Source organism: Xenopus laevis, chromosome 1S (genome assembly GCF_017654675.1).
Source record: "Xenopus laevis strain J_2021 chromosome 1S, Xenopus_laevis_v10.1, whole genome shotgun sequence".
Classification (NCBI taxonomy): domain Eukaryota; kingdom Metazoa; phylum Chordata; class Amphibia; order Anura; family Pipidae; genus Xenopus; species Xenopus laevis.
Window position 1 is genome coordinate 30,609,507 of NC_054372.1, and position 23,255 is coordinate 30,632,761.

Genomic DNA, 23,255 nt, shown 5'->3' on the forward strand with positions numbered 1-23,255 from the left:
TTTTCCAACATTGCAGGTGAGGAGTGATCAAGATATTGTAATATGGAGAAGTTTATTTTATATTAAAAAACACATTCAAATATTGTTCAACATTGTTCAATTCAATGTTTCCTACAAATGTTATAATTGATTCTGTTTCCTTATATGCCATTATAGTAATCCACTTCCAGCACTAAGGATCTTTTTCCTGGCCTGTTCCAATGCAGCCAGATGCCACTTTCACGTTTACATTTATAGCAGTGATTTGATTGTTCGCTATTTATATAGCAGTTGATAATCTCAGCATATATATTCCTGCAGCAAGAATTTAAGACAGGTATACTGTATATAAGATAGAAGTTTTATTTATAAATTGGAATGTTTTGCTGTTTTTGTATCAGCACCTGCAGTTTTTAAATTGTATTTACTCTTAATAGAAGAGATATTTACACAGATATTTACACTTACAGATCACATGAGGGGTCTCCCATGACTGTAGTGACATCACTAGTCCCAATTAGTGTGACATTTGTCTGAACATGTGTTTTTCTGCCCTATATATTTATGGAACCATGACTGAATGGCTGATTCAACAATATTTTCAGAAGTCTTCTAAAGTAAGCCTTGCAAAAGAAAAAAGCAGAAAATAAATGGTTTAAACTAAATCTTATTTGTTTGGGGAAAAATAATACTTCTAGGGAGCCAAAAGGTGAAATATACCTCTTCTAAAATAGCTACAACAGCGCTGGCCCAATCTTTTCATAAAACAATCAGAGGAACTGTAATTATAAGTTCACTGAAGCAGGGGCTTTTCATGGGGGGGGGGGGTAACAAAGCACATAATACTTGTCTTAAAACTTTTGTCCTTTCAATACAAAAATAAATAAAAAGTATGGCTTAGTATAGGAGTGTTGTAATGTTTATAATGGTGTATAACATTTAACTTGTATTTAGCCCAGCCACCTTCTCAGTTATTAGAAAACGGTCGATATTTTATTGATTTAAGCACCAGTAGTAACAATGCTTGATTGTAGCACTGTGCTAATAGAATTCAGCTTTTTCCTTTTAGGTCTGATTGTTCCATTTCAGATCTATTTGCTCAAACTACCTGCATTTTTTTTCATATTCCAAGTCAGAATTTTAAAAAAGTATTGCTGCTACTGCTACTAGTATTAAAAATAATGCCAACATAAATAACAGTTTTTGAGAAACATAGGGGCACATTTACTTAGGGTCGAATATCGAGGGTTAAGTAACCCTCGATATTCGACCGTTGAAGTTAAATCCTTCAACTTCGAATATCGAAGTCGAAGGATTTAGCGTTATTCGTTCGATCGAACGATCGAAGGAATAATCGTTAGTTCGAAGGATTTTAATTCATCGATCGAACGATTTCCCTTCAATCAGAAATTGGCTAGAAAGCCTATGGGGACATTGATGCTCGGTGGGTTTTAGGTGGTGAAGAAGGTGGTCGAAGTTTTTTTAAAGAGACAGTACTTCGACTATCAAATGGTCGAATAGTCGAATGATTTTTAGTTCGAATTGTTCGATTCGAAGTCGTAGTCGAAGGTCGAAGTAGCCAAAAAAATACTTCGAAAAAAAATTTGAAGCATTATTTTATTTTATTCCTTCACTCGAGCTAAGTAAATGTGCCCCATAGCGTATTTTACTCACACACACAGAGCAAAAAAAGATCCCTCCTAGTTTCTCCTAGAACTGCTTGTCAGTAATGTTTGCCCAAAATATTCCTCTGATTTGTAAATGCAAGCATGCAAGCTGCAACTGTAACAAAAGAGTTGTACTGGGCGTGGGAAATGTGAATATATTGTCCTTGACTACAATTTTACCAAATGCAACAAATAGTGCACACATGCAGATTGTGCAAGTGGAGTCCTGTACATCTAGTCAATATCAAATATAAAACACCATCAGGTCCCCTTGCACTTTTGTACTTTGCATCTCACTGACATTAAAGCTGGCCAAAGACGCAAAGATCTCATCGTACAAATCGAGGATTCGTACGATTTTCGGAAAACGTGTGTGGAGAGTCCCGACATTTTTAGTCCGGCGGAGATCGTCGTTTGGTCGATTGGACAGGTTATATTGTCGGCTGCAGGTAATATTTCTGCGTGTATTACCGATTGTATGATTTTAACTAGCTTTGTTGGACATAACTATCGTACGATTGCTGTCAGGGGCAGAACATCGGCTGATCTGTTCTTTAACTACTTTATTTGGTCAGAAGACTTTGATCTGAATGGTTAGTGGCAGGTCGGGAGATGGGAAAGACCGATCGTACGATTGGATCTTTGCGTCTGTGGCCAGCTTAATAGACAGGTCCAACAGATGCAATGTTCAAAGCTCAAGAAAACTTGTGTGACTTCCAAATACACTACAAATATCAATAACTCGTAGAAGTCAATCTATTGATCTGCCAGAGTGCAAAAAATAATAGTAGTTTGCACTGCTATTTTCAATTTTCCACTCTGCCTTGCACTGGAGATGAGCCTTACTGGCTTCAGCTGGAGAATATGTAAACCACATTTTTAAGAATATAAATTCTACTGTATTAACCCATATCAATTAACGTCTTCATTTTCTAAGTACGAAAAAGGTAACTTTGCATGTTCTATGTTTAGTTAAAGTATTAAAAAGATTCTCTTTTTACTAAAACTCATTTACAATAAAAAATAAAGTAAAATATGAAGCTAAATATTTGATGAAGTTATCTTGCTTGATGGTAATGCATTTACAGCCGTCATTGAAAGAGCTTTCTTGAGCCAAGCACTCCATATGATTCCTTTGTTTGGAAATTCAGTTGAGAATTACTGGCTTTCTCAGGCTTAACACCTTTCAAGCATTAGCATATTTTCTAGGCTGTATTACTGGCATTTGATGTTTTATGATAAAGTAAAAATATGTGCACAGCACTGAACTTTCTTGTAGGAGGAATTTTTTGTATGAAAACTGCATCATGTAGACTAATTACTTGCCTCATGCAAAGCCATTTAGATAATGTTCCAATCAACATCAAGTCCAGAACATTTAAGCTTATTTGAACATCACTTTCTGCATGACGAGTTATATGGCAAAAGAAAATGCTTGAAATATATAAACAAATAAACTGGAAATCTGAATAGCAACAAAATTCCTGAACAGATAAAGAAGTCTTACTGAGACACTCCAAGCTAAGGATTAGCAGGTGTATTAATACATATAACCTCTAGATTTGTTTCTACATGGAACATGCATAATACATTTTTTTAAGATGTGTTTATAAATGGTATAGCATTTCTTTAGCACGCATGTAAAAAAACGTTTGATTGGAATAATGAAACCTGCACAGGCTTTGAATCTAGTGAGGAATAGATGCATCTCAATTTCTTGCCACAATGCAGTGTTTTGAGGCACAATCCTTGATGGGCTTTTAGGTGCAAAATAGAATGCGGACAAAGTGGGAGAACAACACTGCTCTTGAAAGTTTATTACATTACAAATTTAGAATGATAATAGATGGTGTAGGAAGGTAATTATTCAAAGGTGTATGTTTGTTGGATAGGGCTTACGAACACCCTTCTTTCTCACTATAGCTCCTGAGCTAAGGGTAGGTACACTAATCAGTCACGCTGGTTGCTGGGGGACTTGATTTTAAATGCACTACAAACTTAGAATGCTCACAAATAGTGTAGGAATCACATACAATGAGGGGCCTCGATGTGGCATGTGAGCTTACATATTTCGGCCAAAGTGTGGTACTAACACCTCATTTTCTGTAATAATTATTTTTAAAGCAATTTTCCACTTTCTCTTTGTGTACAAATATTGGCTTTTTATCGTTTATAGCAGCTGTGGGTTAGACCGAGCGCTGGCAATTTTTTTTTCTGGGTAAAGTGGGAGAACAGCAACAGTGGGACAACAACAATGAACTTGAAACAACTGAATTTATTGCGAACAGGCAGTGGTTTGAATTAGAGACTGGAATATGAATAGCAGAGGCCTGAATAAAAAGATTATAAAGTAAGTAACAGTAGCAATACAATTATAGCATCATAGAGCAATAGTTTTTTGCTACTACGGTCAGTGATCCCCATTTGAAAGCTAAATACGTAATAACATACTTAATAACACTACTTCCTGAGCATGATATTTTTTTTGTAAGCTTTGATGTAGCCAGCCTATATACATCCATTTCACACGAGTCTGGTCTTAATGCTACTCGTTTGCTTAATGCTACTCTAGTCATTTGAACACCACAGACTACACTATGCCACAAAAAAGCCTTCTTACTAGACTTGCTGGAGATTGTACTTATTTCCTATTTGAGGATTCTTTCTATATACAACAACGGGGGACTGCAATGGGTAGTAATGTTGCAAATTTATACATGGCTTACCTTGAAGAGACTACAATCTATACACACCCATTGTACCGACAGTAAGCTATATCTACGCTACTTAGATGATCTGTTGATCACTTGGGATGGTACGTTTGAAAGCTTAGGTGAGTTCCATAATTTTCTCAATGGCATGGAGCCTACATTGAGATTCACTTGTGTATCTGACAGAATAACCCTTAATTTTTTGGATGTCCGAATTATTTGGAAGGGCCCCAAACTGGATACGAATCTATTTAGAAAAGAAACAGATAGGAGTAATCTTCTACTTTACAGCAGTTTTCAACCTGACTCACTCAAAGCTTCACTGCCCCTGACATAGTTTACAAGATTGAAGCATATTGTAAGTAAAGAGGTGGCGTACCAAGGATGTGCATTTGAAATGACAGAAAGATTCAAACAGAGAGGTTATCCAGATGAGGTACTCAAAACCAATATGGATAAAGCACAAAAAAAAGTAGGGGTGAGTTACTTGCTCCTGCCAAAAGAGATGGTAAGAAGGGGCCTTTGTAACAAGTATACTACTGCTAGCAGACGGTTTTCAGTGGAAGAACCAAGAAGGGGTGGAAAAAGGCTTCTAATGCTTAAGAAACTTGAGATGATGTGGATCCAAAGACTGGACACTATTTGGCCCAGAGGCCTAAACAGAGAGTTCACACCTGCCAAGTTAATTTTTAGGTAGAGGATTGAATCCTGTGTATATTTTGATTTTGAATATGAGATTGCGATTGTATACCACAAAACTTAAAAAAATTTTCCCTTTTCATTTTAAGGTTATTAGTACCAAACACTCTGAGTGCCGACATCATTTCCAGCTTACCATTATGTTAGGAATGTGCTAAGTGCGATATGTGGAATGAGTCATGTGAGCGTCTCAGGTAACAAGTATTATGAATATATTGCGGATATCTTACAAAATATGTTGAGTGATATTGGTCTTCAAATTGTATTGCGGATATCTTGCAAAGTGTGCCGAGTAATATTGAGTATGTGACCTTTTGCATAAACCAATCACCTTTCAATTTTTCGCCCCCTTTTCTTGTCAAATCCCTTAAAAACATTTTTCCTTAAAGGTTTTTCAAAAAAGTATTTTCAAAACATTTTCTTGCAATTGGTCCTTATTTTATTTTTATTTTAGATTGTTCACAAAATACAGCATGTGATATGTGATATGAAATATGATGAGCACTTTGAACACAATTGACTTTTCATGAACAATTTATGAACTTCACTAAACAAAGTATAACACTACAACTTTTTTAATGATGTCACAGGAAGGGGAGTGGTTTCTTGTTCCACACCTCCTCCTCACTCTTTAAATATGGATTTGGAATTGTAACACTAGGCTTGATAAAGGGCCCAGGTGGCCCAAAAGTTGCCCTGTTTTAAATGTTTTTTGATACAATAAACTTCACACTTCTTCAAATCTAAAGTGTGCTGCTGACATCTGTCTTCAAAAAATATAAAAAGTATGAACAAAAAAAAGAGCTGAACGATGGGCTAAGAAATACATATACCTTTAAAACCTCTAAGAATGTTGGTAAATTTCTAGCTGAAAGAAAAATCCAAAAAACCTTTAAAAGTCCAAATGATTAAAAGAGATCCAATGAGATAAGCAAAGCTCCCACTGACTATCACCTAGACATCTTTTACTTTTTTTGCATTAGAGGTTTTCATGGCCTTTATAAAAAATTGTCCCCCGCCCAGGGGCGATCCTGGCCCCTCTGCCGCCTGAGGCAGCAGCAGTTGCTGCTGCCCCCCTCCCACGGAAATTCGCTCTTAAAGTACCAGGAGCAGCATTTTTGGAGGAGGCTGAAAAAAAAAAAACTACTATACTTAATTCCAACCGGAGTTCGGACTCTATTAGCACCCACCTTTGGTTGGGGATAACATTTTAGCCCAACAGGTGCCCTTTAATCTCGAAATTTAGAAATAGCATGAATTTTGCTAATACAAGATAATAGACCCATACCTGTATATACTGTACAAATCAGTTTAGGGAGCTATAAAAAATAAAAGGACTAAAAATGCTCTGTCTTTCCATTGTCTAATCAAGAACAGTTTCCATGTTTCTTTGGTTACATGAAAGTCATTGGCTTTAACAGGGAAATGAATATGAGATCTCTTTGCTCAGAAGCAAGCTAGCCATTTGATATTTACTTTATTGATTTGATTAAACAACATTACACCATTTGTCTCTAGAAGTCCATGTGTATAAATCTAATGGCTCTGCTGCCATAAAGGTTGTTTAATAAATTGCTGATCTACATTCATACACTGAATCTTGTTACTCTTGCTGAATCAAAGTAATTGTTATATTTAACTTGAGACGTTCCATTGTCTTGTTTGATCCAAATCGTAATGCTAATCCACAGCTTCTGAAAATATTTATTAGAATTAATGAAATGGTTTATGAAACACTGCACAACAGCTGTGATGAAACTACCCAAGCCTATAAAGAATTATATTCTAATTATAAAGCCATGGATTTAGCGAAGCATTGTATCATAGAAAAATAAATATCTATTAGCAAAGTTAGATGAAGGTTTCTGTAAATTAGCCATCATGGCTTTTTTTTTTTGTTATCTTTTTGGAAAGCTATTATAATTTTAACTCTGTATAAACATATTACATAATTACATATACATTATATTTAGCACATCGAATTCCTCTTTGACAAATGGAATCGCCCGCAAAGTATCTCTATGTGAGCCATGTAGCAGTTGTGTCTGCTTTTCCCTGCAACATTACTCATATTGGTATACCTTTAAGTAGCTAGCTATATTCATTGCAATACTCTACATTGAGCTTCTCAAAACTATGCTAGCATATCCTATTACGCTAACTCATTCATACCACTATATTAAAATACTGTATACTGTATAAAACCAGAACCATATTCAATCGATGTTTATTCATACTGTATAGCTCTGGTATCCTTAATTGATTTTTACCAGGATAATATGTGCAATGAGTTTGTATCTTCTCCTTGAGTTTGTGTGATTGTACTGTTGGTGCACCAATCATTCTTTTCCTTTAACAGTATTAAAACAACCAGATAAGTTAACTAACCAATGGAAAAGAGATTTGAGTGAATTTGTGTGAGAGTTGAAGGGGACTGTATTCTCCACATAGGTAGGGACTGGTGTGAATAATTATCCATAATCATACATTGTATTAAATATAGAGTAGTTCAGTACATGTGCACATAAATATTACATGCCAATACAGTAATTATGTTATGTGCAGAGAGCAGTGGTATCTGAACCTCCGGGATACCATTTTTATGTTCCAGCTGCTTGTGCACGTAAGCATTAGCAAACAGATACTTGTATAACAGTGTGTTATGGCTGATATACTGTACATTTGTGTGGTTCCTTCAAAAAATGGCCACTGTATTTGCAATGTCCCTGGTCTGTGTAGGATACAACATTCATCCTTTTACAATGTCTGTCCAATCCAAGCAGATGTCTACTATAGCACAAAGAAGATGGAGACATACAAAATAGTTGATGATCCAAACAAAACCAAAGATGGAGAAACACAGAATATTTGGTGGTCCAAACAAAGCTGTACTGCATTAATTAGCTAAGAGCAAGAACATATTACACAATTGTTTTTTTGGAGGACATTTTTGATATGCACACCTGATAATGGGGTCCACTAAGAAACAAAATCCTACACCATATATTTTCCAATATGCAGTGTGAAGTAGAGTTTTGCATGGGCCACCAAATAATCTGTGTGCGTATTTATTCTTTTTACTACTGTTTGTAAGTTTATATTCCTCCTCTTAATATATATTTTCTATGTCTTAGGGGCCGATTCACTAAGGGTCGAATATCGAGGGTTAATTAACCCTCGATATTCGACTAGGAACTAAAATCCTTTGACTTCGAATATCGAAGTCGAAGGATTTAGCGCAGATAGTACGATCGAAGGATTATTATCGAACGATTCGAAGGATTTAAATCCAACGTTCGAAGGAATATCCTTCGATCCAAAAAAGTTAGCCAAGCCTATGGGGACCTTCCCCATAGGCTAACATTGACTTCGGTAGCTTTTAGATGCCGAACTAGGGGGTTGAAGTTTTTTTTAAAGAGACAGTACTTCAACTATCGAATGGTTGAATAGTCGAACGATATTTACTTTGAATCCTTTGATTCAAAGTCGTAGTCGTAATCGAAGGTCGAAGTAGCCCATTCGATGGTCGAAGTAGCCCAAAAAAAACTTCAAAATTCGAAGTTTGTTTACTTCGAATCCTTCACTCGAAGTTAGTGAATCGGCCCCTAAATGTATGTTTCACTGTACAACAACATTTTGACAATGGCCATAAAATAAATACTGTAACATTTATATTAAACTGAAACAAAATACACTGTTAGTTGCATATATGCATGAAAATAATGCATATCTGTTTATCATTTCTAGCAGCTGGTCAACTCCAGAATACAGCTTAGACTGAGCATTGGCATATGGGTGCATCTAGCAGCCAGTCAATGCTATTTTGCTGGTGATTTTGTTATTTTATAACTGATGGCATCACTGAGCAGTAAAAAGATAAAATTGACAGATTATTTTTGACGTTTGTGTATAAATCCTTTGATTCCTTTATTTTAGATGTCAGTGCTGTTTTCTAGCCTTCCTTCAAATTCTCTTCAAGCCTACGCCTTTTGCTTGATATTCACACTTTTTCCAATATTCTTGTACTAAAATATAAATTCATATGCTTATTGCCTCAATGCTTGTACAACAGGAAATGTGAAAATCAATATCTCATACTTAATTTCAAAGTTTCTTTTTTCATTGGAAATAGGAAAAATATTATATTATGTACAATTTTTACAACATTTGATACAAAAATATGGCTTAGAAATAATAGCAATGTTTATCACTTACCTTCCGAGAGTGGATTTCCTTCACATACAACGGGAGAAGAAATTCAGATATACCTTCTAGTCGTACTCCTTTTTTGGTTATTCTTAAATTTCCCATGCCATCCTGCAAGGGTAAAAAAAAATCTGTTCTTTAAAAACAATATTTTCCATTAGCTTAATAGCAAATTTATTATGATGGCACATCAAGTTTACCAATACATTAGGGATGACTTAATTTATTTCAATAATTTTTATATTTTACCATAAAAAACGTTTTATGTTCCTCAAATGTGTTGTCATTTATGACCACAGGTGCAGAACACATATGTAGCGCATGTTGACACCATTCATTAAAGGTACTCTAACACAATGCTTGTGCTTCTGCATAGCTACACTAAGCCAATGACCAGTCTGCTCTGATGAATTTTGCACCAGTGTGTCTGTTGGCACTAGGGAACCCTGGAGGGTTAATTTCAGGGTTCCCACACTAGGTTGGGTCAAAAGGAGCATTATACTTGTGCCAAAAGAATCAGATTCTGATGGCACTTTAATGGCAACTGAGAAATTATATTAATTTTGACAGTGGCGTAACGACTAAGCGCTGGGCCACAGGGTCATCTTCTGAGGGGCCTGGTGCTAAAACCCCAACCAATACCTGTAACCAACTCCCTCTTCCCTTGCTTGCCTTGCTCACCACCTGCTCCCTGTCAGGAAAGGACAGATAAAGAGGAAGCAGACCCCAAGGTCCAGGTATTCCCCACCCCCCAGCTTCCTCTATTGTTACTCCACTGAATTTTGATGTATCAGCTGTAACAGGCCCAACTTCCCAGGCAGCTACAATGCCACTAGAATTCTGTAAAAAAAATGCTGCATCATGGGAAAAAAACATGGTGGCTCGTCTCTGAAAATTGCTGTTTGCGTGCATGGTAAATAAACATTCTTTTTATTTTATATCTAAGAAACGTATTGAAAATGCAGCTGTTCCTTCAGAATTACAACCCATTCCTTTATAATTTCCTACCTTGACTCTGTACCTCTCAGTCAGTTCCATACTAATAACATTCATTACTGTAACCCTCAATCAGAACTAATGTAAGTCACAACTGCTCATCTTCTACCTTTCATCTCTACTTATTACTACATTGGCTACCACTGCTATTCAGGAAGAAAATGTTACAGTGATTAACCTTTACATTTGTACATAACTGTGCTCTGTAATTCATCTTCAACTTGTTATGCACATAGAACAATTCTGCATACAAATACAGTATGTCCTATATCGATACATAAGGATGTGGGTGCCTATACTACTTGTTTTACCCATAATACTCTCAATAGGGTGTATCATTATGTATATATAGTGTAATGTATGTGTGCTATTGGGAGTGAGGAGATTCAACTGATGTCTATAACCCAGGAGATATCTCCTATTACTTGTGTTATAAATGTAATCTGAACTTTTTTCATTCTCTGAAAACAAGAAATCCAGAAATCCAGAAAAATACAACAAAAGGCCAGTGCCAAAACATGATATCTGGAAACTAGAGAGAACCGTGGATGCACCAAATCCAGGATTTTGGTTTAGGATTTAGGCAGTTTTCGGCCTTTATTAGCAGGATTCGGCCAATTCAGATTCAGATGAATCCTTGAGCCTGGTCAAAATGAATCAGAATCCTTAAAATTACATGACATTTCATCACATAGACATGGAAATACACGCTGCATGTGTTTTCCTTTCACCCTTCCCCAAACTAATTTGCATATGCAAATTAGGATTGCGATTTGGTTCAATATTTGACCAAATTTTTCACAGAGGATTCTGGTTTCGCCAAAAATCCAAAATATAGTGGATTCAAGGCATCTTTAGAAAGAACCGATTAGAATAAAGTATTTAAGCAACAATGACTGCAACCTTCTAACTTCTACTTTTAGCTTCTAAAGGCATACTTCCCACCATTCTTCTGAGGTGACATCTCAGACTGCACAGTATTTATGCTGTTGAGTATTAGGGGTAGAACCTAGTTTTACAGTAAATATAAAAGATAAATGCAGACAAAGCTTTTTTAAACAGGGGACCTGTATGGGATGGGGGTACCTTCAAAGATGGATCCTAGTAATGTTGAGTGAAATACATTACTGTAAAATGATAATATGCCAAATTTTGGTGATTTCAAAATAACTCTTTTTCCAGAGAGCTGGTATTATTGCTCAAAACACAATAGTCAGATTATTAATGGCCCACAAGTTACATTTTCAGCTTCTAGTCCCAGACGTTTATGTGTGTATTACATAATTTTTGATAGAAGACCATCATTAAAGACTATGCCTGACAATAAGTAATTTAAAATGTATGCTAACAGGGCAAGACCTGAGGATCTCTCAAACAGCTGTTAAGATGAGGGAGGAGGTATTTTAACAGCTGCTGTTTATTATAGCAGGATAATTCATATTTTGAGCATTTATTTAGGTTTGGTTAATACAGCCATTAATGTGAGGTTATTAGCCTTACAGAGGCATAAAAGCAATTTGGTTACTTTTACATCTAGTAATATCCAGTGAATAGGGATGTCGCGGACTGTTCGCCGGCGAACTTGTTCGCGCGAACATCGACTGTTCGCGCTCGCTGAATGTTCGCGAACGTCGCGCGACGTTCGCCATTTTGGGTTCGCCTTAGCTGGCGCTTTTTTTTGACCTCTCACCCCAGACCAGCAGATACATGGCAGCCAATCAGGAAGCTCTCCCTCCTGGACCACCCCCACACCCCTTGGACCACTCCCCTTCCATATATAAACTGAAGCCCTGCAGCGTTTTTTCATTCTGCCTGTGTGTGCTTGGAAGAGCTAGTGTAGGGAGAGAGCTGTTAGTGATTTGAGGGACAGTTGATAGTAAGTTTGCTGGCTAGTAATCTACTTGATACTGCTCTGTATTGGAGGGACAGAACTCTGCAGGGATTTGAGGGACATTTTAGGTTAGGTAGCTTTGCTGGCTAGTAATCTACCTTCTACTGCAGTGCTCTGTATGTAGCTGCTGTGGGCACTGATCTCTTCTGATCTCATCTGCTGACTGCTGCAATAACCCAATAGTCCTTGTAAGGACTGCTTTTATTTTATTTTCTTTTTTGTTTTTTTACTTTGCTACTATAAGAGCCCAGTGCTATTAGTCTAGCTGTGTTGGGGAGTGGGACTGGTGTGCTACTGTGCTGCTCCTAGTAGTTCAGCAGCACCAACCCGAGTAATTTTTTTTATTTTACTTATCTTACTGTTCTTTAACGTGTCCAGTGCTGTTTGCTGTTCTTCATAGTAGTGCACCAATAGTAGTGCACTTGCAGGCATTATTTGCCCAGTGTGTTCTTCAAACAACTATTCCCATAGGGAGGAAGCACACCAAACATAGGATTTTGCCTTTTAGGACATTTATTCAGCAGTGTTGGCACAAGCTTTCGGGGTCAACCCCTTCCTCAGGTGCACCTGAGGAAGGGGTTGACCCCGAAAGCTTGTGCCAACACTGCTGAATAAATGTCCTAAAAGGCAAAATCATATGTTTGGTGTGCTTCCTCCCTATGGGAATCGTTGTATGAAAACCAGGCTTGGAAGTAGCTGGAGGAGTTGAATGCACCCTAAAGAAAAAAGGAAAAGTAAGTGGTGTGCCGAAGAATATGTATGCTGGTATTCTTCAAACAACTGCCATCTAGCTGTGTGAGCTTTTTCACATTCTGTCTAAATATCAATAATAATACCGTCTCCAGAAACACCACCCGAGTGACGTTTTTCAAGCAGCAATAATATATTCCGTATCCACTGCTGTAGTAGTGTATACGTTGACCTTGTAGGCATTGTTTGCCCAGTGTGTTCTTCAAACAACTGCCATCTAGCTGTGTGAGCTTTTTCACATTCTGTCTAAATATCAATAATAATACCGTCTCCAGAACCACCACCCGAGTGACGTTTTTCAAGCAGCAATAATATATTCCGTATCCACTGCTGTAGTAGTGTATACGTTGACCTTGTAGGCATTGTTTGCCCAGTGTGTTCTTCAAACAACTGCCATCTAGCTGTGTGAGCTTTTTCACAATCTGTCTAAATATCAATAATAATACCGTCTCCAGAAACACCACCTGAGTTGTTGTTGTTTTAAAAATAATGCCAGGCAAAGGCAGGCCGCCACGCAGAGGCACTAGGGGCCGTGCTGCTATGCTATCCTGTGGCCCTAGGAAATTGCCCAGTTTTAAAAAGGCAATGACCCTGAACTCCCAAAATGCTGAAGAGGTAGTTGACTGGCTTACACAGCACAACCCATCCTCTACCGTTTCTAACTTTACCACAACATCCTCATCCTCCACTGCTATGGGCACCCCACGTAACACTTCCTCCACCACCGGCGCCCCTTCTTCACTGGAGTCAGAGGAGTTATTTACACATGAGTTTTTTGAACTGAGTGATGCGCAACCATTATTGGCAGAAGAAGATGAAGGAGATGAGGACGTTACACCAGATTTAATTCTGGCAGAGAACACAACAGAGATGGACATAATGAGTGATGAGGAGGTCCCCGCTGCTGCTTCCTTCTGTGAGCTGTTAGAAGAAATTGATGCATCTGAGGAGAATGATGATGAGGAGATTGATGTTTTGTGGGTGCCCAGTAGAAGAGAGCAAGAGGAGGATAGTTCAGATGGAGAGACGGAGAGTCAGAGAGGCAGGAGGAGAATAAGACTTAGAAGAAGCAGGGAGGACAGCTCGCAGGGAACAGTAGGGCAACAACATGTATCGGCACCTGTGGTCAGCCGGCCAACGCACCCGCCAACGCCGCCAACTTCTACTGTTACCGCCAGATTGCCAGCTTCAAAAAGGTCAGCAGTGTGGGATTTTTTTAATGTGTGTGCCTCTGACAAAAGCGTTGTAATTTGCAATGAGTGCAGTCAGAAACTGAGTCTTGGGAAGCCCAACAGCCACATAGGTACAACTTCTATGCGAAGGCACATGAACGGCAAGCACAAAGCACTTTGGGAGCAACACCTCAAAGGCAACAGACAAACTAAAAGCCACCCTCCTTCTGGTCCAGCATCTTACTGCTCTACCTCTGCTGTCCTTGACCCGTCTGAACCACCCTCCACTCCGCCTTCCACCTTGACCACCAGTTCCCATTCCCAGTCATCTGCCCCCAGCCAAGTTTCTGTGAGGGCCATGTTTGAGCGTAAGAAGCCAATGTCTGCGAGTCACCCCCTTGCCCGGCGTCTGACAGCTGGCTTGTCTGCACTCTTAGCCCGCCAGCTTTTACCATACCAGCTGGTGGACTCTGAGGCCTTCCGCAAATTTGTAGCAATTGGGACACTGCAGTGGAAGGTACCCAGCCGCAATTTTTTTTCAAAAAAGGGAATACCACACCTGTACCACCATGTGCAGAGCCAAGTCACCGCATCTCTGTCACTTAGTGTTGGGCCAAAGGTCCATATGACTACTGACGCATGGTCCTCCAAGCATGGTCAGGGCAGGTATGTCACCTACACTGCCCACTGGGTGAACTTGGTAATGGCTGGGAAGCAGGGAATGTGTGGCTCAACAACAACAGTGGAGTTGGTGTCACCGCCACGGATTGCACGCGGTTCTGCCACCACCTCTACTCCTCCTTCGCTCTCTACCTCCTGGAGGTGACAAGCTCAACTAGTAATTAACAACTATTATTTGCTCACTTGACGGTATCATTCATTAAAGCTCTTTGCGTTTTTTTGCGTTGCAGTAAGCGCCGCGTTTCGTCTTTGCGTGTGAACAGGCTGTAACCTTTACACGACTTGATTGGCATGTAGACGCCGGACGTTTTAAAGCAGTTTATTACACAGGTTTAGAAATGTAGTGTGATTTCTGCCCTTTACAGCACAAAACGCAGCGCTGTGTCAACAATGTATTTTTCAGATACATTTTTGCCCTTGATCCCCCTCTGGCATGCCACTGTCCAGGTCGTTGCACCCTTTAAACAACTTTAAAATAATAGCTTTAAAATAATAGCTTTTAAAATTCGCCTTCCCATTGAAGTCTATGGGGTTCGCGACGTTCGCAAACCGTTCGCATTTTTGACGCAAGTTCGCGAATATGTTCGCAAACTTTTTTTCCGACGTTCGCTACATCCCTACCAGTGAAATTAGAATTTCCTCGAGTTTTAGGAGTATTCTTTGTCTTTGCTTTAGTTTTGCATATATTCACTGCTAGAGCTGATATTGGGTTAGAATTACAAAAAAGACTTGAACATCTGGTCAGATAGGGCCTAATTATTTAGACAGAAACAGTGTCATCAGCATATACATTTGCCCCCTGTTTTCTATAACCCATTATAATGGGGCTGATATTTATTAGGTAGGCAGCAAGCGTATTTTTTTTTATTTCTGAAGCTATTTTAAGTTAGGTTTTCTGCTCCTATTCAAGTTGGCACCAACTGCCTACCCTGTGAGTATTCAGCAGAGAAGAGTGATCTATGTTCACAGATGAAATCTTTACTAAAAACTCCATCCGTGCATATTTGTGTTGAATATTCATAGAGCAGGCAGATTGTACAGCTGCAGCATCACTGTGTGACTACATCTGGAACACACCATAAGGTAGACAATACAACCCCATATTTATCACTGAAGCAATTTAGTCTTGGTCAAAAGAATCCCTTCAAAATTCCAGTTTTTACCATATTTTTCTTTAATATTTTAGGAGATAGAGCATTTGTTTATTGAATACGTTACTAAGCGGTTTCATCCTTCACTTTAAACAGGAAAGGAAGATCATGCCTGGAGAGATTGCTAATATGCTTGTTGTTGCTTTCTCAGCAAGAACTTGACAAAAATTTAAATATCTGTTGATGTGGAAAGTGCTGTCAGATGGTGGGCACATACTGAGATGCTAAAAGTACATTAAGATCATGTCACAGTTAGACACAAAGCAGCTGTCAGTTAAAAAACAAATTTTTAAATGGAAAATAAGAAATATTCCTTATGCATATACTATAAATAATTAATAGCAACGTAGTCACTGCAGTAAATTAAAGCGTAATTAAAGTTTAATATAATTAAAGTTATATCTAAAACTATGAGCAAAAAAAAAGAATACAGAGTTGAGAAAAAAAACACAAGCTTGAAGTAAGTTTGCACAATATAGTCATAGACTCTTTAGAATTATTGCGTGCTGTTCAGAGAGAAAATATCTGTTAGTTAAAAATGCATATAATAATAGTTAATGTATGGTCCACAAAAGACCTGGGTGGTACCATTGACCAAGTGCAGATATTAAAAACCCTAAAGGAGAATAATGTAAAGCAGGTGTGCAACAGTGCAAAAAGAGAACAAAAATAGATATGGACAAAGTCCACCAATTCTTAGCTGCTGTCATTCAACTAGAGATGTGAACCTTCCCAGGCTGAATTTTTGATCATGCCATGCCATACCCTAGCCATGCCCCATTGTGTCAACCCAATGCTCCCATCACAGACTTGCTCTTTCCAAACCAGAAATCTAAATACGGGACATCACAAAAAAATATTTAAGGGTTGATATGACTGTGCAAAAAGTAAAATGCCTATAGCAGAAGATGCTTAAGAATAAAGTAGCCACGTTTGGAAATTAAACTTGGGATGGGACCTGTTATCCGGAATGCCTGGAAGCTGGGGTTTTGTCAATAAGGGTTATTACCATTATTTAGATCTCCATACCTTAAATGTATTAAAAACTAATTTAAACATAAATTATGCCCTACTGGGTTGTTTTGTCTCCTATAAGGACTAATTAAATCTTAGTTGGGATCAAGTACAAGGTACTGTTTTATTATTAAAGAGGAATAGGAAATTATTTTTAAATGTTATAATTAGGAAGGTAATCACTTAAAAAATGTTTTTACTATAAATAGATAAACAAAACATCAAAAATTGAAAGGAAAGGGACTTCCAGCAGATTGACTGCAAAACATTTATTCCAGGTAGTGGCAACACAACATGTTTCGGGTCAAAACCCTTTGTAGTGTACAAGGACCATAACTAGTGATGGGCGAATTTATTCGGCAGGTGCAAATTTGCGGAGAATAAATTGGGAGTGAAAATTCGCCTGCGTAAAAAAAATGGCATTTTCGCCAAAAAAAGGACGTCGACGTCCAAAAAACGGACACCTGCATCAAAACCGGACGCCGGCATCAAAAACGAGACACCAGCGCAGTTTCACAAATTTTTCGCCGTTTCGCGAATGTAGCACGAAATTCGGTAATTTTTCAGCGAAGCAAAACCGCACAAATTCGCCCATCACTAACCATAACCATGTGTTTCTATTTAAAGCAAAATTGACCTTTAATCCATTAAGTCCAAGTAACTAATTAAGGTGAGAGCGAATTATATGACGTGTTGCCACTACCTGGAATAAATGTTTTGCAGTCAATCTGTTAGAGCTTCTTTTTCTTTAATTTTTTGAAGTTTTGTTTATTCAGCTGCTGCTCAGACCAACTAGAAGGATTTGGACATGTACCTTTTATTGTTTTGTACAGAACACCAACCCCATTTTTATTTGCTTTGGACTTAATATGCAGTAAATGGAGTCTATGGGACACAACTTTCTGGATAGCAGATTCCATACTGACATTTATTTTTCAACTATTTAAGTACAGATGAAACAGTCTTAAATAAAGTTTCTGGTAGATGTATATTCAAGTGGGTCAACTGTGACTGACACCGCACTAAATTTGTTCAAGGCTTTTACATTGCACAGAATAAGCTGGAGGCATTTTGCAAAGAATCACACTGTACATTTTATTGCACCACTGTTTCAGATACACAGTAAACCACATGAATATACTGTACATCAGTCAAATTTCTCATACATTAACCACTAGTCCTTTACCAGGGCCAGTCTGATCAACCAGGTGTAAGAACAGTCTCATGGAAGCAGCTTGAAGTAGTGGTGACGTCAACCCTGTATGTAATTACAGGTCCTCACCTTTCTTTTTGTCATGTAACTGCCACCTTGATCCCCATATTGTACCCAATACAGTGCCTCAGGTTCTCCAGGCCTCTGCAGTGTAATTATCCCCTAAAACATATTGTTGGGGCCTTGGCTTCCCTATTCACTAGTCTCTATCTTTCACTTCTAGGGTAAGTTTTACTTCTATCCTATCACTAGCTAGTACTGTGGAAGTCACAATATATGCAAACTCTGAATAGCATGTACTGTACATCAATACATAATTAAGAAAAACATACTTCAAAAAGGAACGAATACATAACATGAATTTAATAAAAAAGGATGCTGTTGCTCAGCCATTTTGACATTTACATATATAGGAAATGAATAACAAGAAAAAAAAACTGCTTTCGCTGATGCAGCAGGTACATTTTATATTCATCCAACAGAACTGTAGGCAATCCAATGAATTATGAGACACAATGATAAATGAGCCATAGTAAGTTTCCAATTTGTTAAATACAACATGCCATTACTATACCTTGAGCCATTCGCATACCTTAAAGGAGAAGTAAACGCTTGCTACTAATATCCCCTACCCCCTACCCTACATAGACCCCCCCCTCCCTGCTCTCCACCGAAGGGTAAGTAAAGAGTTAGGGGCATTTAGCAGGGTGGGGGGTCTATGTAGGGTAGGGGGTTAGGAGATTTTGGTAGCAAAGGTTTGTTTCTCCTAACTGTAGCAAAGGTTTGTTTCTCCTCTGTCTGCTAACAACATTTAAACATGAAATAAAGCCAATAGGAATTTCTGCCACTTATATCGGTTCATGCAGCTTAGTTACCATCAACTAAAAGCTACTGTTTTATTATTACAGGGAAAATGGAAAACATTTTTAAAAAAATAAAATATAGAGAGACAGAGGGAGGGAAGGTAGAGTGATAGAAGGCATGGAAGAGCAGCAGAGGTGAGAAAACAGACTAGGGGTAGGCAGAAGACCCTTTAACAGGTACCTACCAGCGCCACCTCTACCGTTGCTCTCTAGGCAGCTGCCTCTATTGCCAACACCTAGTTCTATCGCTAGACAAAAATACTGAACATCAGTTATATAGTGTATCATTGTAAAGGTACAATGAAGCAGGTTAGACTGATACTCTGTGGTATACACAGTCATAATATGTTCCTCTGAGTCAATCATAAACAAGGACAAACTGCTTGAAATGTATTTCTAACATGCATTTTGGGAATCATACATTTTGAGGCACATTTCTGCAGAAACTTTTGCAAAGGACCATTTTGTACTGCAAGTAAAAAACAGGTCTTTATATATCCTGCAATTTTTATTGCAGATTGTTAAAGGAGAACTAAACCCTAAAAATGAAAGTGGCTAAAATGCCATATTTTACATACTGAACTTCTTGCACCAGCCTAAAGTTTCAGCTTGTCAATAGCAGCAATGATCCAGAACTTCAAGCTTGTCACAGGGGGTCACCATCTTGGAAAGTGTCTGACACTCACATGCTCAGTGGGCTCTGAGCAGCTGTTGAGAAGCTAAGCTTAGGGGTTGTCGCAAATTATCAAGCAGAACATGAGGTTGGCCTGTAATATAAGCTGATGCTACAAGGCGTATTATTAAATTCTCATGCTAATTGCACTGGTTTCTGTGCTGGCATGTATTAATTATGTTTATTTAATACTAATCAGCTTTGTATTGAGACACATATTTTTGTGTACTATACTGTATAGTTTGAGTCAGCCCCTATGTTCAGTAAGTGACAGTAGCACAGAGCATGTGCAGTGAATCAGCAGAAAAGAAGATGGGGAACTACTGGGGCATCTTTGGAGACACAGATCTTCACTGCTAAAGGACTGTGGTTGCCTTGGGCTGGTATAGAATCCCGAAATATATTATTCAACAATTTTTATTAAAATTTTTAGCCTACTTCTTTAGTTAAGCTTTCGTGCTTGAAGTTGGCGGTGTAATCTTTTGGAGCAAACATAACTTTTTCATACACTGCACAAGGGTGCAAACTATAAAATTAGCAATCCAACTCACTATGGTGGATTTGGCAGCTCAACAGTTTCGGGGTTCACTTAAGCTATATTAAAATTGAGCAAAGGCATGCATTTTCACATTGTGAATATTTATCAATTACCAACTTTTATTAATTTTCTCCCTTAAGGTTTATTCACCAGTGGCAAGTATATGGTAAAAAAGGCAATAGCTGGTAACATAATAAGTAAATAAAATAAGAACATTGTTTTCAAACAAAAACTTTCCTTTTTCTGTTCTGATTTGAAATGTTTGAAATGAAAGTATGCAACAGATGTTACAGCAAATGGTGCTTACATTTCAAATAATATGAAAAAATATTCTGATAACAACTGCAGTCTTTCTGTCACAAGTAAGGTAATGTAAAGTCTAATCTTATGTACAAAAGAGCAATGAAACGCTTTGAACAGAGGACTGACTTAGCATTATGTATATCACTGCTTGGGTGAATGTTATTCCTCTTAGACATTTGTCACATATTTGCATTTATTTATTCCAATGTATTATTCATTGTAAAGAAGATACATCAGACAAAGGCATTCAGCCTTTTGTGTTTTCATACAGGTAGGTTGTTATTTCATTTAAGCACATTAAAGAAACATTTAATAAGATAAAGTTTGTATTTTATGTTTCTGTGTTCTGGATTCAATCATCTTTACCACCACCCCCTATAAAAAATCTTATGTATATCCTATATTTATAGGAAAATAAACTACCCAGTTGTCATAAATAATTCAAATGTGCATTTATACTAACTAAATTAACATACTACTAGTAGCTTCTGCTACATCAGAAAGAGATGACAGTAAAAAAAGATCATCCAAATCGTACCATTGTTACCAATGTAGAGGAATAGAAATCTTACTATACAAGAACTACAAACCCATGGGTTAAGTGCAAATAGAACAAGGTGGACTTTATTCAATCTTTTCCTGAGATATATCTGGATCTAACATAGAGCCTCCTGAAGACGTCTGTACTTGGGAGAACTCTAACACTGAAAAATAGACAAGAACATAGCCAGACATACAAAATATGCAATTGGTTAAGCATAGTCAAGATTCAGGCAAAGTTTAGGGGAGATGGCAACTGAATGGTCAGGAATAGATAAGAGGAGAAGCATGCCTTAAGTCTTGCATCTCTTGGTTGTGACTGAAAATAGAAAAAGAGACAAAACATTGGGGTATATTTATCAAAGAGTGAAGTTGGACAACTCCTCAGTGAAATTCCGCCACTCTCCATTCATTTCTATGGAATTTTGAAAGGCTATATATCAAAGGATGAGCTTTCACTTTCACCAATTGATAAATACTCTTTTAAAAATCCCATAGAAATGAATAGAGAGAAGCAGAATTTCACTCTAGTGGACTGTGGCGATCTCTAACTTCACTCTTTGATAAATATTCCCCATTGTCTTTGACAATCATGTGAGGTGAGTTAAACTGATTTAAGTATATTATTTCGTTTAATGTGGCTTAATTCACTGTGAGCACAGATTTATGGGTCAAATAATAAAAAAACTACTGTAACATAAAAGACTAGTAATGCCAAGTTTTGCTTAAAGATTATTCAACCTTTATTATTCAAAAGTTTCAGCCTTAGACCGTAAACAGGCAGCTGAGAAATGATGTCTCAGCTTGGAAAGCAGGATCAAGACAAGTAGTGAGTAGAGGCTGGCAGGAAGGGTTAACTTTCTCAATGAGAAGGACCAAGGTCAAACAGGCAAAAATCAAGCAAAATCCATTAAACAGACAGGGTTGTACTCAGCAGACAAAAACACAAGTAAACTCTCATCTCAATGCTGCTGTTAAACAAGGCCTTGCACAGGTAGAGGAGGAAGTTCGAGGAAGGTAAACGTTGTCAGATCACTGATGGGACCAATGTGGATGCATTCTCTGTAAAGAATTTCAAGATGATTATGGGCAATGCATTTATATAAGATGACTATACAGATCATTTGTCTGCCAGAATACATGTGCTACCAAAATGTGTGTAGTACAAATGCCCATAGACTTTTTGACCATTAGCTATTGATTATAATTTTAATTGAAGCTAACCGCTTTCACTTTGATGCATTATATTCTGATTATTTATCTTTGTTTATTTATATTTTGTAAATTTTATTAAAATTAACTAAATAACTAAATTAACAACACATATCAGGTTAAAATTAAGGAAAGCCAAACATCCCTTGAGGGTAAAAAGGACATGTAAAGTCAAAAAAAATAAAATCCCATTTTTACTTTCTTTAATGAAAAAGAAACCTGTCTCCAATATACTTTAATTAAAAAATGTGTACCGTTTTTATAAGAAACCTGACTGTATGCAGTGAAATTCTCCCTTCAATTACTGCTGTGGATAGGAATTGTCAGATGGTCCCTAACTGCTGAGCAGGGAAACAATAATACTTATGAACAGCAGGGGGAGCTCCCGCCTTACTTCCCAGCCATGCAGAACTCAAGCAGCTTTGTTTATGACGATCCCTAAGCAGCCCAGACCACACTGAGCATGTGCACAGTCTTGGTCTTGCAAAGATGTTTAACAAAGTTACAAGATGGTGACCCCCTGTAGCCAACTTTGAAAGCATAAATCATTTGTTTGATTAGGCTTGTGGTGCAGTAAGTTCATGTTTATATTTAGTATACAAAATACAGCATTTCTAGCCTGAATCTATTTTAGACTTTACATGCCCTTTAAAGACATCCATAGGCTTATACATGAATGTATTATCATACATAACTATATGCTCTATGAATTCTTATGCAATGACTCCAGGTTGCCTCCCATTTCACCACATCAGGCTCTACACAGATGCAGCCAGTTTCTCCACAAAAAATATTGTTTTACCAAATACAGTTCAATGGGCTATTTCTTGTGCAGAGTTTTCAAGTTGGCAAACTCACAAATTCAAGTTTTTTAAGCCTATAAACTTGAAGCACTCACATAAATATATTCCTGTCTGCATCTTTTTATGGTTGTCTTTTAACCTTTTCTGCAGGGATGTTTACCTGTTCTCTTCCCACCAGACTACATTTTACTGA

The 23,255-nt window shown here is 37.7% G+C and overlaps 1 protein-coding gene across 2 annotated transcripts in view; it reads right to left on the reverse strand.

The window, feature by feature from the left end:
- sgcz.S (sarcoglycan zeta S homeolog) overlaps window positions 1-23,255 on the reverse strand; it is a 426,387-nt gene that overhangs the window by 64,090 nt on the left and 339,042 nt on the right. For both annotated transcript variants that reach the window (XM_018243160.2, XM_041579488.1), the window contains one exon: window positions 9,272-9,373. In XM_018243160.2, coding sequence (XP_018098649.1) covers window positions 9,272-9,373 — 102 coding nt within the window. The remainder of the gene's footprint in view (window positions 1-9,271; window positions 9,374-23,255) is intronic.